We start from the raw sequence: 16,196 nt of genomic DNA, 5'->3' as shown, positions 1-16,196 counted from the left end.
ATGCCATCTTTCAATTTCTTGTATGGAATTTTTTTTTTAATTTTTTAATTTAATATGTCATTTTTTGGTATGCTATCTTGGGTTGATACAAATTATTTATTTTAATTATTTTTATTTAATATTTAGTTGTTTAAGAATTGAGTTTCATAATGTTTTTTAAATTTTTGACGACAGTTCCTTTCGTGCATGTTAATCATTTTTTTAATAAAAAATAGTCTATTTATTATAATCAAATAAAAATAACTTATTAAACTTAGTAGGGTCAATAACCCAAGTTATTACTATTTTTTTTTACTTTTTTTAAAATACATTATCAATATCTAAATTTTTTTTTTTGGTGTTAAATATGGAAGAAATAGAAACTGTGGCACCGACAATAATTTGTTCAAGTTTTTGGTCATTTGCTTACTTGGTATCTTTATTGCCAAGGAAGACATGTAAATGACTAATTTATCCATATTGTGAGGATCTAATTTAACCAAATCAATTGGAGGGGTTGCACTGGTATTTAAGCTATTTTTTATGGAAATATTTTCCATGATTTTATATGAATTTTGTTAATATATCTATTTTAAAAAAAAAAACTCTTTTTCTTTACCGTTCGTCACTTGTTGTGTAAATCACAACTTGCAAGACTTGTGTATTTACAATTATATTTACTTTAATATTTTATAAACGCACATATAAAGCCCAAACAGAAACTGCGGTGAAGCAAATATCTTGAGATGAGAAGAATCTCAGGCCCAATCTATTGGTTTTTTCATTTCGACCCACAACAGGCCTGGCCCAGTTTATTACGGAAAATCCAGAGCTCATTCTACTTTATTGCCCACGAGGGTCAAAATGCCCAATAAATTGGACGGATTTTATCCATCCAAGGGTTTCTCTTTGGTAAAAGAAATTTTAAATTTTTTAGTGTTTATTTTTGAAAATATTTTTTTAAGAATAAAATGAATTTAAAGATGTAAAATATTTTTCTGTGTTTGTTTTTAGTAAAATATTTTATAGGAAAATAAGCCAATAAAAAATATTTTACAATCAACCTTTAAATTTAGTTAATTTACTGGAAAATATTTTTATCTTATAAAGTTCAGTAAAATATTTTATGAATAATAATTTATTTATAATATCATCCAACTATTTTAATCATTATCTTCATCTCACCACGACCACCATCTTCTTTTTCACTACCACCACGACTAATTTACTATCATCATCACCACCTCTTCAACCATCACCTTCTTCTTTTTTATTGTTATTTCATCACTACCATCACCACGACCATCTCTTCCATCACCATTATCATCTCACCACCATCATAATTGAGAAATATTTTACAGAAAAATATTTTTCAAGCCCAATATTGAAATATTTTTTACAAGTACAACATTTTATGCAAAATAAGCGAACCCTAAAACGAGGAGATAAAATATTAGGCCTCGTGTTAAAAAAAAGAAGAGAAGAACATAAGGACATATTGTAACTTAGTACGCATGTTGACACATAGTTATCAAACTCGGCTTATCTTGATAGATTGACTTAATGACCCTCCTTTCTAAGAGATTATCCAAGTTAGATTCGCTTCTTAACTATCTAGGGAGTTAACTCGATCAACTTGGATGATTTGATGGGTTAATCCGAAACTCGATCAAAATTTTAAAGAGATCCAATCAATAATCTTTTTTATCTAAAATAATATTGTTTCATTAATAAAAAAAAACATAATAGGGTCGAATCAATTCATTGATCCATGATATAACCGATTCAACCCGCAACCCAAGCCTTTAATTAAGTATTATAACTATGGTGAGCATAAACATGCTATTGTTAATTATTGTTGGTAATTCTTATTTTCTTATAACAAACACGTCAAATACTTCGTAACTTTTATAGCGCACTTATGATCAAATCTAGACGTGCAAAAACTTGAATAGAAAAATTAGGAAACAAATAGAAAAGACACGTGCTAAATTATTATGACTTCCCAACATTAGTATTTTACTAAAAATAAATACTTGGGGTGTTATGTTTACAACTTGTTAAGAAGCATTGAGTAGCATTAAAAACTCAATTTTTATATATTTTTTTGCATTAAATTTTAATCTTTATAATTAAATTACTCACTCCTCTAAAAATTGTGCAATTAATTATGTTCATGATTTTAAACACTATTCTATGGTTTAATTTTATGAAACTAAACTATAATTATCGCTAAAAATAACGGTTAAAAAAATAAAAACCAAAGAGTTAGATAAAAAAAAAAACAAAAGAAAAAAAATTGTCGGAGAAAAAGAAAAAAAAATTGTCTTCGCACACAATCAGATAAGAATGCCATCAAGACAATTCCATCGTTATCACGGAAGGCCACGTCCACAGCTTGGTTGCCGCCACACGCGTTGGCACAGTCATGCGGCCTTCTTAAGTTGATTGCCTCCAAACTAGCAGTCTTTGGTTGTCCAAAACAACACGGGTTTGTGCTTCCTTATCAAAAACAAGTCATGGTTATGAATTTCGTCTTTAAAAATGTGGTAGCATATTTTTTTAAAATATATTTTTTTATTTTAAAAAAAATTATTTTTAATATCAGTACATTAAAAAAAATATTATTTTAAAACAAAAAAAAATTAAATTTTTTTAAAAACACTTTTAAAATACAAAAACAAACAGAACATAACATCACTAAGGTAGATTGAAAACATTTTTTTTTCACTTACTATTTTTTTAGAAAAAAAAAAAGTTTTTGTGAGATTTATTATAAAGAGTTTTCTCTATAAAAAAAACTCTAATTATATATATTGTAATTATGAAAATGTATTTACATGAACTGAATAACATTACTATATACGTTGGAGGAACAAATTCCAGTTTAAAGAACAGGAAGAAAGTCAAAAGAAGGAAAACATATTTTATATATAATAAACGTAATCTCTCTAAGAGTCCCCCACAAATGAAGAGTCAAAAGAAGGAATATTTCTCTCTACGCTAAGAAAGTTAAAATCAACCTAAGAACCTCTGGTTTTGACAACTAACAATGATTGCGAGTGCTTTTCAAATAATTTTTTGTGTTAAAATGCATGCTAATGATGTTTTTTCATTTTTTAAAAATTATTTTTGACATCAGCACATCAAAAAGATCCAAAACATACAAACCATATTAAATTTTAATAATAATAAAAAAAAAATTCAAAATTTTTGGGAACGCAGCCGCAGCCGCGTTCCCAAACGTTCTCTAAGTCAAGCATAACGACCGTTTTTTCTTCTTCTTGTATTTGTTTTCCCCTGAGAATGGAGCATCCTTTTCATTTCCTTTTATTATGGACAATCAAAGACTTTGAAGCATCTGAATTGTTGAAATCGGAAAGGAGGAAGAAGAAGACATGTAAGTGCATGAACTGTAAGGCCTTGGATAATTCTCCTCTTCAATACCTTTTCTAGTGGAGCAATGAAGTTGTCGCCACTGTTGTCTTTACTGCTGTTCTTCCATTAATTTCAACGATTCTGGCAGCTGTTTTGACATTTTAATTTCAATCATTCTCCCTATTAGCTTACAGATTTCAGTCTGGAAAAAGAAAAAATTACACGATGAAGAAGAAGAAGAAGAGCTACTCCTGACACAGACACGCTTGGTGCGTTGGTTTGGAAAACGTGAATGACTGGAGAAAGGGAAAGCCACGAAAGATTGTCATCTTTCCGCGTTTTCATAAGAGGGGTTTGTCGTGGGTGATGTTAATTTTTTTTTTCTATAATATACATAAATCAATGAAAAAAAATATTAAAAACAAAAATATCAACAAAACTAAGTGATATTATCAAAATTCATGAGTAGAACCAAGTGGATAATCATTATTTGATAGGTGGCTCGTGCAACGCTGCGGACCTATCATTATTTTTATCACAGAAAAGATATTGAGATGATGTATATTTTTTTAAAAAATAATAAAATTCAAGATTATAATTATTGAGTCGAGATCCAAAAATACTAGAAAGTCTAAATTTAGCAAAGCCAGAAAACTAAAAGCAAGACGATCCATGTTATTTTAAAATTGACCACAAAAATCTAATAGAAAGCTAATAAAAAAATAATTGAATGGTAAATGATGGAAAAAAAGCTTTGAAAGCAAAAAAACCATGAAAACCCGTGTCCGCGTCAACTTTATTAATTGAAGTCAATCTCTTAAACCTGTAAACCGTTAAATTCTACACCCGGACTAAACTAAGAAACTTAACCCGACCAACCTGCGACCCGAGATATGAGATGGGGATAACCTGACAAAAAGGAAAGCTGAACAAATCACAAAGCTCATAGCCCAATAATTCAATGTCAAATGATAAAAATGAAAAAAAAAAATCTAAAAAGGATTAAAAAAAATACCAAGCTCCAACCATGTAAATCATTGAAACTGGTGAACCGGGTCATGAGAATGAGACAACCCTGTAAAAGGCAGAAATAATCACAAAGCAAAATCCTCAATTATAAAAAAAAATTAAAAAAAATAAACAATGAGGACCAAATCTTGCACCAAAAATAATTGAAAAAAACTAATTAGGGACAAAATTAAAAACAAAATAAATGAAGAAAAGGATAGAAAAAGAGTAATGAAAAAAATAAGGACCAAAATTTAAAAAAAATGAATTAAAACTCTTATAGGATAAAATAAAAAAAATGCAAAGGATAAAAAACAACAATTAAAAGAATAAGGACCAGATTGTAAACAAAAAACAAATTAAATTAAATGCAGAGAAGGATGAAATTGAAAAAAATAAACTTCAAGAAGCAATAAAATCAAAGCAAATAGAAATTAAAAGAATGAGGACTAAACCCAAAACAAATACAAAATGGAGGACAAAACTAATTTTTTCAAGGCTTGACACAAAAACCAAGATCCAGGAGATAAAAACGAAGGGCAGGAGAAAAAACCCCATCGCCGTTGAACTGTTACCCGCCTTAGAGCACGCGCCACTCAAGCAGCTACACAACATCTTTGCGCATCAAATACATACCCACAATCTATGAGATATGAGGATGTCAAGATTTTAAAAAGACACGATTATCTCTAATAATATTAGGCCAATCTTGATTAAGGAAAAAATGTTATTGTGTAGCCATTTGAAGGAATTCATAGCTAAGTACAACATCAATCACTTAATATAAGGACATTTACTAGAGGAAAGCATTGTGGGTATGTACTTGTGATTTTTTCTTTATCGTGTCTTTTTTGCCTTTTAACTTTGTGTTTTAAAGTTGTCATTATTTTATAGTGGTTATTGTATATGGGTTTGAGATAAAATCTTGAAAGAGAGTTGCTCCCTCTTCTTTGCAATTAAAAGATTCTTATCTTCTAAAAAATCTGGCTCGTAGTCAATTCAGGTGGTAGTTACTTGTTTCTGAAAGGAAGAGATTGAATAAGTAGAGTAATCAGAGGAAAAATAAGAGGAGGTAAAGTAAGATAAGATAAACTTCTAAGATATTGTAGCCAAGATGATAGGTCGATCTTGAAAGGGAAAGTGGGACGATAAGGCCCTCTCTCAATCTCTCAAGAAACTAGAGCTCTCTCACAACTTACTCCTCTTTCTATTTCTAGTACTTAAACTCTAGTTATAACTCTACCTAAGAGTAGGAGTGTGACTCCCCTACCCTTTTTATAAGCTAAGGTTAAGGTAACCTAATAAGGGGCAACACTCTAATTTAAAGAGAAAAGTCTAGGCATATGTTTCGCTTAAAGGTTGGGCTAACTAAAGAAGAGGCTCGTACTAGTTAGTCTTGTTAAGGGAGAACCTTACTATTAGGAAATAAATGAAGATGTCATTAATGATGTTGTTCACTCATGTTTTATATATCTTTAGGGATGTCGATAAAAGAATGAGACAATACGACAACTAGTTGAGGCTGCTCAGGCTTTGAAAATGGTTTTGAGTGAGGATTAGCATCAGGTAGAGAGACAAGATAGAGTAAAGCTGAGAAAGAGCAAAGAGCTTATGTCTCATACAGGCAAACTGCCTCTTCTTAAGAGGGGAGGTGGACAACATTATATCCAGTTATATAAGAGAGAATGAAATTTCCCTAGAAATAGGTCGATTAATAGATTCATTTGGTTTGGTCGGGGGGGTTCAAATGCTTGTGGGAGTAGAGCTTGGATAACTTCGGGAGGTAGTTCATCATAAACTACACCATAAAGCCAATTTGCTTTTCCTCATTGTGATTTGTGTAATTAGTCACATCCTAGAGACTATAGGGTGATGATTGAGAGGTGTTTTGTTTACCGACATGAAGGTCATAGATGGTGGGACTGTCATTATTTAAAGGATTGTTGTCATTTTTATTAAGAGTACGGGCTTTTTAGGAAAACTGCCCATACTGGATGCAGACACAGAGCCAATCGCAGTATATTATAGTGGATAAAATTGTGGGAGATCATACAAGGCCTGCCCAATTAGGAGATAATATTAGTAGAGGTCGAAGGTGAAGATGAGGTGAAAGTGGTAGAGTTTAAGGTATAGTCTATTACCTTGACCATGATACAACTAGAGCCTCATCAGATGTGGTAGCATGTACAATATTGTTTAATGCTCAAGAAGCTTATGCTTTATTTAACTTGGGAGCTACTCACTCCTTTGTATCTTGTAAACTTATAAATAAATTACATTATTGGAAAAAGGGTTAGTAATAAGTACATTATTGGGGGAAAGAGTGGAAATACATGATGTATATAAAGGGTGTAAGGTTCAAATAGGGGCTTATAGCTTTGGGGTAGATGTAATACCATTGAAGATGCAAGGGTTTGATGTTATTTTAGGGATGGAATGGTTGGGCATGTATCATGCTCCATTGGATTGTTATTCTAAAACTGTAGTTTTAAGAATGATGGATGGAAAGGAAATAAAACTTAAGGGTGAGAGAAATTTAGTGTCAAATGGGTTAAAATCAATTATGATAGCCGAAAATATGATGAGGAAATGATGTAAAGCTTACTTAGCTTATGTTGTGGATATGAAGAAGAAGAGTATTAAGTTGTTTGATATTCCGGTAGTAATGTAATTTCCTGATTTATTTCCAGATGAATAGCTATGATTACTTTCCAGACGAGAAATTGAGGTGTCTATAGAAATTATGCCAAGAACGACACCTATTTCTCAGGCTCTTTATAGGATGGCCCCTATTAAATTAATAGAGTTGACATCTCAACTACAAGAATTATTAGAGAAGGGATTTATCTGAACAAGTAATTCATCTTGGGGAGCTCCCATGTTATTTGTAAAGAAGACGATTGTTTGAACCTTTTGTTTTTGTATAGATTACAGACAATTGAATAGAGTGACCCTAAAGAATAGATAATCATTTCCTATAATTGATGATTTGTTTGATCAACTGAAGGGAGCATGATTATTCTAAAAAATAGACCTATAGCTTAGGTATCATTAGTTGATGATAAGGGAGTATGATGTATAGAAGACGACCTTTAGGACTCGTTATGGACATTATGAGTTTTTGATGATGCCTTTTGAATTGACCAATACCATGACTATATTTATGGATTTGATGAACCGAATTTTTAGCCCTTATTTGGACAAGTTTGTTGTGGTTTTCATTGATGACATATTGATATACTCATGTTCTTCAGCTGAACATGAACAGCATTTAATGGTTGTATTAGAGCTTTTAAGGAAGAATGAGTTGTACGCTAAGCTAAGCAAATGTGAGTTTTGGTTGAGAGATGTGGTGTTTTTGGGACATGTAATATCAGAAAAAAGGATATTTATGGATCATAGGAAAGTGAAAGTAGTATTGAAGTGGGAAGACCTACGAATGTGATGAAAATTCATAATTTCTTTAGATTGACCGAATATTATTGAAGGTTTATAGAAGGGTTTTTAAAAGTAGCCTCTCCAATGACTTGACTGACACGTAAATGAGTCAAGTTTGAATGGTCTAAAGAATGCGAAGAAAGTTTCCAAAAGTTAAAGAAAAGATTGACTTCAGCTCCAGTATTAACTCTTTCAGAAGGATAAGAAGGGTTTGTCATCTACAATAATGCTTTGAATAAGGGTCTGGGTTGTGTGCTTATGCAAAATGGCAAGGTTATTGCATATGCTTCTAGGCAATTGAAACCACATGAAGTGAGCTATTTGATGCATGATTTAGAATTAGTTATTATCGTGTTTACTTTAAAGGCTTAGAGACTTATTTGTATGGGACACAAGTATAGATTTTCATTGACCATAAGAGTTTAAAGTATTTGATGTCACAAAAGGAACTGAATATACGCAAAAAAAAGATGGATAGAATTGATTAAAGACTATGATTGCAGATGCATTAAGTTGAAAGAATAAAGCTGTAGTTGGGGGGATTTTGGTTGGAAATAGAAGGGAACTCTTAGAATTAGCAAAGATGAAAAATTACTTAATACGGGATCTAGATGATCCTTGCTGGCTCGACTAATGGTACAACTAATTTGGTTGGAAAGGATCTGAGAAGCCTAAGGAAAAGATGCAGAAGTAATGTAAATTAAGGATCAGCTGAAAAGAGACCATGGATCTATCTTTCAGATGAAAGAAAATAGGATTGTAGTTTTTGGAGAAATGATATATTTATCTGATGATAAGACCTTAAAGTATGAATTCCTAAGGGAAGCTCATATGAATTTAAGCTTGCAGTGCATCCGAGGAACACTAAGATGTATTGAGACTTAAAGGATTACTACTGGTGGCCTAAAATGAATAAGGAAATTACATAATATTTGACTAAATACGTTGTATGCTACCAAGTTAAGATAGAACATCAAAAGCATGCGAGAAAATTACAACCTCTTTCGATTCCAGTGTGGAAATGAGAGGATATTACCATGGATTTTGTGTCTCGACTACCAAAGATTAAGACGGGGAATGATACAATCTAGGTAATTGTGGATCGATTGACAAAGTCTGCCTTATTTCTACTAATAAAGATGACTAATTTAGTGGATAAATTGGGGAAAATATATGTGAATGAAGTGGTTATATTACAGACTCCTAATTTCTATAGTATCAGAAATGGATCCCCGATTCACTTCTAGATTATGGCCAAGTATTCAATGTTGTATGGGTACTAAATTGAACTTAAGCACCGCCTTCCATCCACATACTAATGGATAATTAGAAAGAATGATCCAGATATTAGAAGATTTGTTAAGATCTTATAACCTCGAGTTTGGACGCCAGTGGGAGGATCACTTACCCTATATAGAATTTTCATATAATAATGGTCATCAAACTATGATTAGCATGACTCCATACAAAGCTTTATATGGAAAAAAATGTCAAACTCCTTTATGGCGGGATGAGGTTGGTGAAAGAAGACTGTTGGGATCAAAATTAGTGCAAATGACCATCAATAAGATCAAAGGAATCATAGAAAGAATGAAATAGGCCCAAGACATATAAAAAAAGTTATACATACAATTACAGAAGACCATTGAAATTCCAAGTGAGGGATCAAGTGTATTTAAAGGTTGCACCTTGGTAAAATATTATTTGGTTTGGAATGAAAGTTAAACTAGCGTCAAGATATATAGACCCATTTGAAATAGTAGAAAGAATTGGACTTGTTGCTTATTGATTGACATTGCCCTTACATTTGGCCAGAATACATAATGTATTTCATGTATCCTTGTTTTGGAGGTTACCAAGGTCCCCAAACTTCTAAGAATATGACAATAATGGTTTAAATGTGTATTAAATAATCTGGGTTGTTACATAATTTGCTTATAAGTTATAAGGGTAACACTAATTTTAAAAACTAAATTTAAAGGTTAGTGTTTGATGTAGGTGGAAGCACAAATAAGATAATAACAAGCACAAAAAGAATGAGTTTTGGTCGAAAATAGAGTTAGAACATAAGCACCCTAATTCATAATTTATTTATGAAATAAAAAGTTTAATAAGTTTTATCTAGGTTTACAATCATTTAAATAGGTCATAAAAATTGACCTTAACATAGAATAAAATCAAAATCCTAAAGCCAAAAGAAAAATAATAAAAAATCTAAAATTTAACAGAAAAAAACAAAAGAATCAAGGAAAAATTACAAAACTGGCTAAAACAATATTTTTGGGACCTAATTTAAGGGTCTTCTAGATCTCGTCTAATTATAACAAGTTGGGCCTCCTATAGAGTTGGGCCTCAATAATCCTCTGAAAAAAATTAAGTCTCATCCAATACTCGAGTCAAAAGTTATGATTTATTATTATTATATGATGATATGGCTTGACCAAACTTTTTATTTTTGGACATAACTTTGTCCTACTGATCCATAAAAGCATCTGCTAGCCTATCCCCATAATATATTCGGGGCATATCTCCCTCTAGTTATAATAGATCTCCATTTGACTGTTCAAAACCTTTTATTTTTTGCTAGTCTGCCTATATTAGTCTAGTTTAGGAGCGGATTGAATTTGATTTAAGGTGTAAGAAAATAATTTTCATAAATATATTTTTAATCAGAGTTTGCATGACTTGTGTAAGATTTTAAAACTGTATTGCGAAGAAACTGAAATCTCGATACATAAAACGCAACCTTCTCACGTTTAAAGGATAAAGAAGATACTAATCATGAGGGGTAGTTCAACTGGTCAGACCTTGAGTTTGCTCCCCAATGGTCACGAGTTCGAGTCCTCTCAATACCACTGGAGGCTTACATGATCGTTAACTTCAGGACATGTGCGATTAATTAAGGTGCGTGCAAGTTGATCCAGACACCCATGCTAATCTAAAAAAAAAAAAGATAAAAAAGATAATATGTGAGAAAGGTTCATTGCACTAATGAAATAGAGAAAAAAAATAGAGATACGCAGCAATGAAGTCAACACAGCTTTAAAGATAACGTGTTGTTGGCAAACGTTGTGTAGAGGTGAGTTTGAATAATTTCCATATTATGTGGTTGACTATATTGGGTTTATGGTGTCAATACGTTGAAAATGGATGACATTACTTCTATTTCTACGTGGTTGATTGAGAGTTTGAAAGAGAGACCACACGCGTAAAATATCCATAAAACCTTTCGGCATGTGAAATTGGAAAAAAGATATTATATAAAATTATATTATTATTTTTTTATCTCGCAATATTTAGTAATTTGAAGATTTTTGACTACCATGAAATTTGGAGATTCAAACTCCCATAAAAAAAAAAAAAAAAAAAAAGAAGAAGATTCAATTAGCTTGAACCTAAGGGCACGTATTAAACGCCATCAATTCTTCTTCTTCACGCCTCTTTAGGGTCAGATAACACATTAATTGTTATCAACATGCCACGTCGATACATACATACATACATACATACATACATACATGCTACATTGTTGGTATATCTGTGTATGGCCTGAGGAAGATGACTGTGACGGAAAAAACTAGAAGAAAATGACTTAGCAACCTCTTGACATAAATAATATATTTCTGGTTTTAATGGCGATAGGGTAAAGAGCTAATATTCCATCAATATCTTATTGAATTTTTTTATTGGGTTTTCTTGTTGACTAACGATTTATCTCAGAGATTTCTGGTTTTAATGTCGATTGGGTCATGGCAGTTGATCTTCCATGGTGGTGGAAGGACGGGAGACGGTTCATTGAATACTAGTTTAGATCGCGGTAGTGTTTAGAAATGAGGTAATGGTTATTTTTTTAAGATATTTTTAGTTTGAAAATATATCAAAATAAAATATATTTTTTTTATTTTTTAAAATTTAATTTTTTCATCAGCAAATTAAAATAATTAAAAATTATAAGAATATTAATTTAAAACAAAATAAATTTTAAGAATTTCAAAAGTTTTTTTTAAATGTAAAAACAAACACGGTAATAAAGAGAAGTGACTAAGAATGTAAAATTTATTTTTTTTTGCTTCAAGTTTTTTTTTATATATAATTTTAGATTGTTTTGATATGTTAATGTTAAAAATAAATTCTAATAAAATAAAAAATTATTTTAATATATTTCTAAATAAAAAAACATTTTAAAAAAACAATGACTATAACCTCAAACATTACATAGTATTTTTCAAAATTATTGTGTTTTCCGGAGTAACATGGAATTTAAAAATAAGAACATTTCATAATATAAAATCATTTTATAAATTTCACGAGATGCACTAAGTTTATAAAGTTTTTTATAGCAATGTATCAGCTTCTAATTAAATATTAAATTTTTTTTTATCGTTTCTAGATTTTCATGCATGATTTTAATGCACAGTAATTTCTTTCCTACACTTTAGGTGTGCGTCAATCTAGTTTAATATTGTTGAGATTAAAATTTTTTTAAATATAAAAAAATTAATATTTAGATTGTTGAAGATTTTTTTATATCATGATTAAACTTGGTACAATAGTTTAAGTTTAAATTTTTGTTCAACTTGACTCTTTATTTAACCTAGATTTAAAATTAAATCGTATAAAAATTATTCCGATATGATCTTGTAAACTGAGTAGATTCAAAGAAAAAAATATCTAAGAAAAAAAAAAAGTGAGTCAGGTCCACCCTAACTAACTTGCAATTTAGGTTATGAACTCCATTAATTTGAATTAATTGTTTTATTACACGATAAAAATATAAATATCAATTTACAATCAACTCAATACTCAACAATAAAATTAAATAAAAATCTAACATTAAATGGTGTGATTAAAAAAAGAAGAAAAAAAGTGCCAATTTAAAAGAGTAGGCATTTCATTAAACCCAATACAAGTTACAATGATGCTTCTAAAATCCTGACTTGACTATTTGCTTTACCCAGCTTTTAAATTTAATTATATGAAAATTATTTTAATGTGATCTTGTTGTTTAGGTAGATCCAACAAAAAAAACTCAAAAAAAAAAAAAGAAGCAAGTCAGTTTCACCATAGTCAACCTGACAAACTTGTAACTATAGTTATATACTTTATTTATTTGAATTAATTTTTTTATTATTATATGATAAAAAAATATAAAAGCTGATTTATAATTAATCCAATATCAAATTATAAAAAATAATAAAACTCTACCAATAAAGAATAAAACCATAAAAAACCAAAAACAAGCTCATGTTGCTAGGTTGATCCTGCAATCAAACAACCAACCAGACACCTTTCTCTTTCTTTCTACTTTCCACAACTTAACTCATCATCTTAGACTTACTATGCGTGTTTTAATCAACCAAGTTAAGATACAAATTTGTTATAAAATATTTAAAATAAAAAATTAACCTGATTTGCTCTTTATATGAACAGTTAAACTAATCCCATCTGATTTAGTAGTTTTAGTAATATCAATTTTTCCAAACATGAATGAATATTAACTAGTATTTCAATTATGTATTTATTAATTAAAAAAAATGACTTGGTAAAATTACTATCCATCAAGTTTGGGAATTGTTTTTATTAGTTGAAACATAGCTTTTGCATTTATTATAATAACCTGAAATATATCTTTTGTATATTTTTTTCCTTTCATTATATTCTATTAATTATGTTGTAATAGTTATCATGTAATATAACAAACATTAGAAAATTTAAGTTTGGTTAATTCGAAACAAACTTTAAATATCATATAAAATTTAAATACTATCAATTTTAAACAAGTTAAAGCTTTAACTTCATATTTTAAATATATTATAAACTCAAACTAAGTTCAAGACAATAATATTTGATGTTGTAGTAGTTTCTATTTTTCACCTAACCACAAAGAAAAAACTATTTGATTAACTAAATAAATTATATTTTTTATATTCATCCCCAAACATAATAGCGTTTCAAACTTTATTTTTATAAAATGTAAACTAACTTCATTTTTACTCATGAAAACCTGTTTTTTTTTTTTTTTTACATGAAGAAATTCATCTCGCGGCTGTTTTAACAAAAACATATATTTTCTTAAACTTATTTTTTTTAAATCATCAATAAAAATATTTTTCTTAAACCTTTATTTTATACCAAAATAAAGTTAACAATGGATATGTTTAATTATGATACTAATAATTAAAAGAAAAAAAAGGGAGGCCAAGCCCATACCATGTACCCCACCAAATCATTCGTACATCATTGGTTAAAGCCCACTTCATGTCAACCCCCGTCTGTGCCTTCCATTCATTTCTCTTTAACGTGTAAGAAAGAAAGACCTTCTCTTTATTTATTTATTTATTCATATACTTGTAAACCAAATCATAATTTAAAAAGAGAAAAAAGAGCAAGGGATAGCGATAGATTAAAGCCAGTTAAATGACCCTTCCTTGTCTTCTCTGCTTTCGTCTTCGGCTGGGCAACTTCATAGCCGGCCAGGCCTCTTAAAGTTAAAAGCTCAACGCGGCTAAAGATCGCTTCTTTTTTTCCTTTCTCTTGGTGGAATCAGTCCAATCTTAATTGAATTATATGGTCCTCTCTCATCATTTCTTGCTCTTGTTCTTGGAGAGACACTCACATAGGGGCACTGACAAGAATACTACTGTCTTTTGATCTTCAAGAATACGTGAGATTCTTGATCTTTCCGATATTTCACGAGGTGGGTCGATCTTATTTTTTGCTCTAGATTGGTGGGTTTCAATTGCTTTTGTGATTTGGACTGGTTAAGATTGGTGGGTTTGAGTTTTTCTTTTTATTTCTCTTAAAAATTATTGGGTTTGATTGAAATGGTCTATTTCCATAGCTCGATCTCGGTCTGCAACTCAGTTGACCAATCATCAACAACTTCCATGGCAAATCCTGTGAATTCCAATGAGTTTAATCCAAAATCAAGGCACAACAATAATCATGTGCATAAGAATAGGAAGACAGCGAATGGTTCAAGTTGTAAAACTATACCTGTCTGTGATCGATCTCGATCAGCTGTTATTGATGTTGTGATCTTGATTGCTGTTATTGGTGCCTGTGGATTCTTGTTATTTCCTTATATCAAGCTTGTAATTCTTGGTTTGATTGAATTTGTCGCTGCTATTCATTATGTGGTCAAAGAAGAGGTTATGAGAAACCCACTGATATTTGGATCTATAGGGATTAGTACTTTTTGTGCCGGAATAGTTGCCTGGATAGTGATTTTGTGTACTACTAGGAAATGTGGGAATCCAAACTGTAAGGGTTTAAGGAAGGCGGCAGAGTTCGATATTCAGTTGGAGACCGAGGAGTGTATGAAGAATTCTAATGGTACTTTGGTGAAAGATGGGCTGAAAAGGGGCCTTTTTGAATTGCCTCGTGATCACCACCGTGAATTGGAGGCTGAATTGAAGAAGATGGCACCGGCTAATGGAAGAGCTGTTCTTGTGTTTCGAGCAAGGTGTGGATGTTCTGTTGGAAGATTGGAGGTTCCAGGAACTAAGAAGCCAAAGAAGATCAAGAAGTAGTAGTTTACTTTTATTGTTAATTTTATAGGGACGATACAACCAATACAGGAGTAGTCATAAGGGAGAGAGGAGTGTCTTCTCCAATGGATCTTCTCAGAGCTATCTTGTCCTTAAATAAGCTCGTGGAAATAAGTTGTAAGGCATTATATATATATTTGGTTATAGTGGAGAATATAAGTCCTTCCTTTCATTTACTTTATTTGGTATCATATAATAATCTGTTTCTTTATTCCTGCCTTGGCTTCTCCATATTTTGTTTTGATATACTCGTTTGTTGCAGTTTATCGAATCTCTTTGAAATATGTTATGGTGATTGTTCTTGGTTGACTTTAACCCATTTATGTTGAACTTCATAATTGGTTTGATCCTATCATAAACTAGCAGTTGTTGAATAGACGGATAGCAATTGGACTTAGTTCGGATAAAAGTAAAGGGCGGAGATATATGTTATCCTTTTCAGTTGCATGATTGATAGTTCTGCATAAATGTGCTTTGGCATCTATAATTTTTTTTATGATTGATGGTTCTGTAAAGATGTGCTTTGGTATTCATAAATGATTATGTAATGGAAAAACATGAACCTTTGGGCAGTGATTGCATAAAAGTGTTAAAGAGTCATTAAAGTGACAAAGCTTCTGTTCTACACACTGAACTTTAGCATAAGTTTTGCATGACATTGAGCAATGGTTATTTAACTGTACTATACAAACTTCAAAATTCTAAATAAGCTGCATTATAATAGGTGAGAAGTAAATTTTGCAGCACGAAAAGGTATAAAAGTAAGGCTCTCTTCAATAAGTTGCATGTTTATAGCTTCATTTTCTTTATTTGGTTTTACATATGATTTTCAAATTTGGCATC

The 16,196-nt window shown here is 30.7% G+C and overlaps 1 protein-coding gene across 2 annotated transcripts; it reads left to right on the top strand.

Annotated features, from left to right (window-relative positions):
• The first annotated feature begins 14,104 nt into the window (after positions 1-14,104).
• Positions 14,105-15,564, top strand: LOC7495981 (uncharacterized protein At5g19025). Of its 2 annotated transcripts, XM_002324028.4 has the most exons (2): positions 14,170-14,500; positions 14,645-15,564. In XM_002324028.4, the coding sequence occupies exon 2, from the start codon at positions 14,691-14,693 to the stop codon at positions 15,333-15,335; it is 645 nt and encodes a 214-aa protein (XP_002324064.2). In that variant the 5' UTR covers positions 14,170-14,500; positions 14,645-14,690; the 3' UTR covers positions 15,336-15,564. The 2 variants fall into 2 exon arrangements, with proteins under 2 accessions (XP_024445098.1, XP_002324064.2); XM_024589330.2 differs by having other exon boundaries at positions 14,105-15,564.
• Positions 15,565-16,196: the final 632 nt, after the last annotated feature.

Source organism: Populus trichocarpa, chromosome 17, assembly GCF_000002775.5.
Source record: "Populus trichocarpa isolate Nisqually-1 chromosome 17, P.trichocarpa_v4.1, whole genome shotgun sequence".
NCBI lineage: Eukaryota > Viridiplantae > Streptophyta > Magnoliopsida > Malpighiales > Salicaceae > Populus > Populus trichocarpa.
Note: the sequence above shows the minus strand (reverse complement) of the source record. Positions and strands in the feature narration are given on the sequence as shown.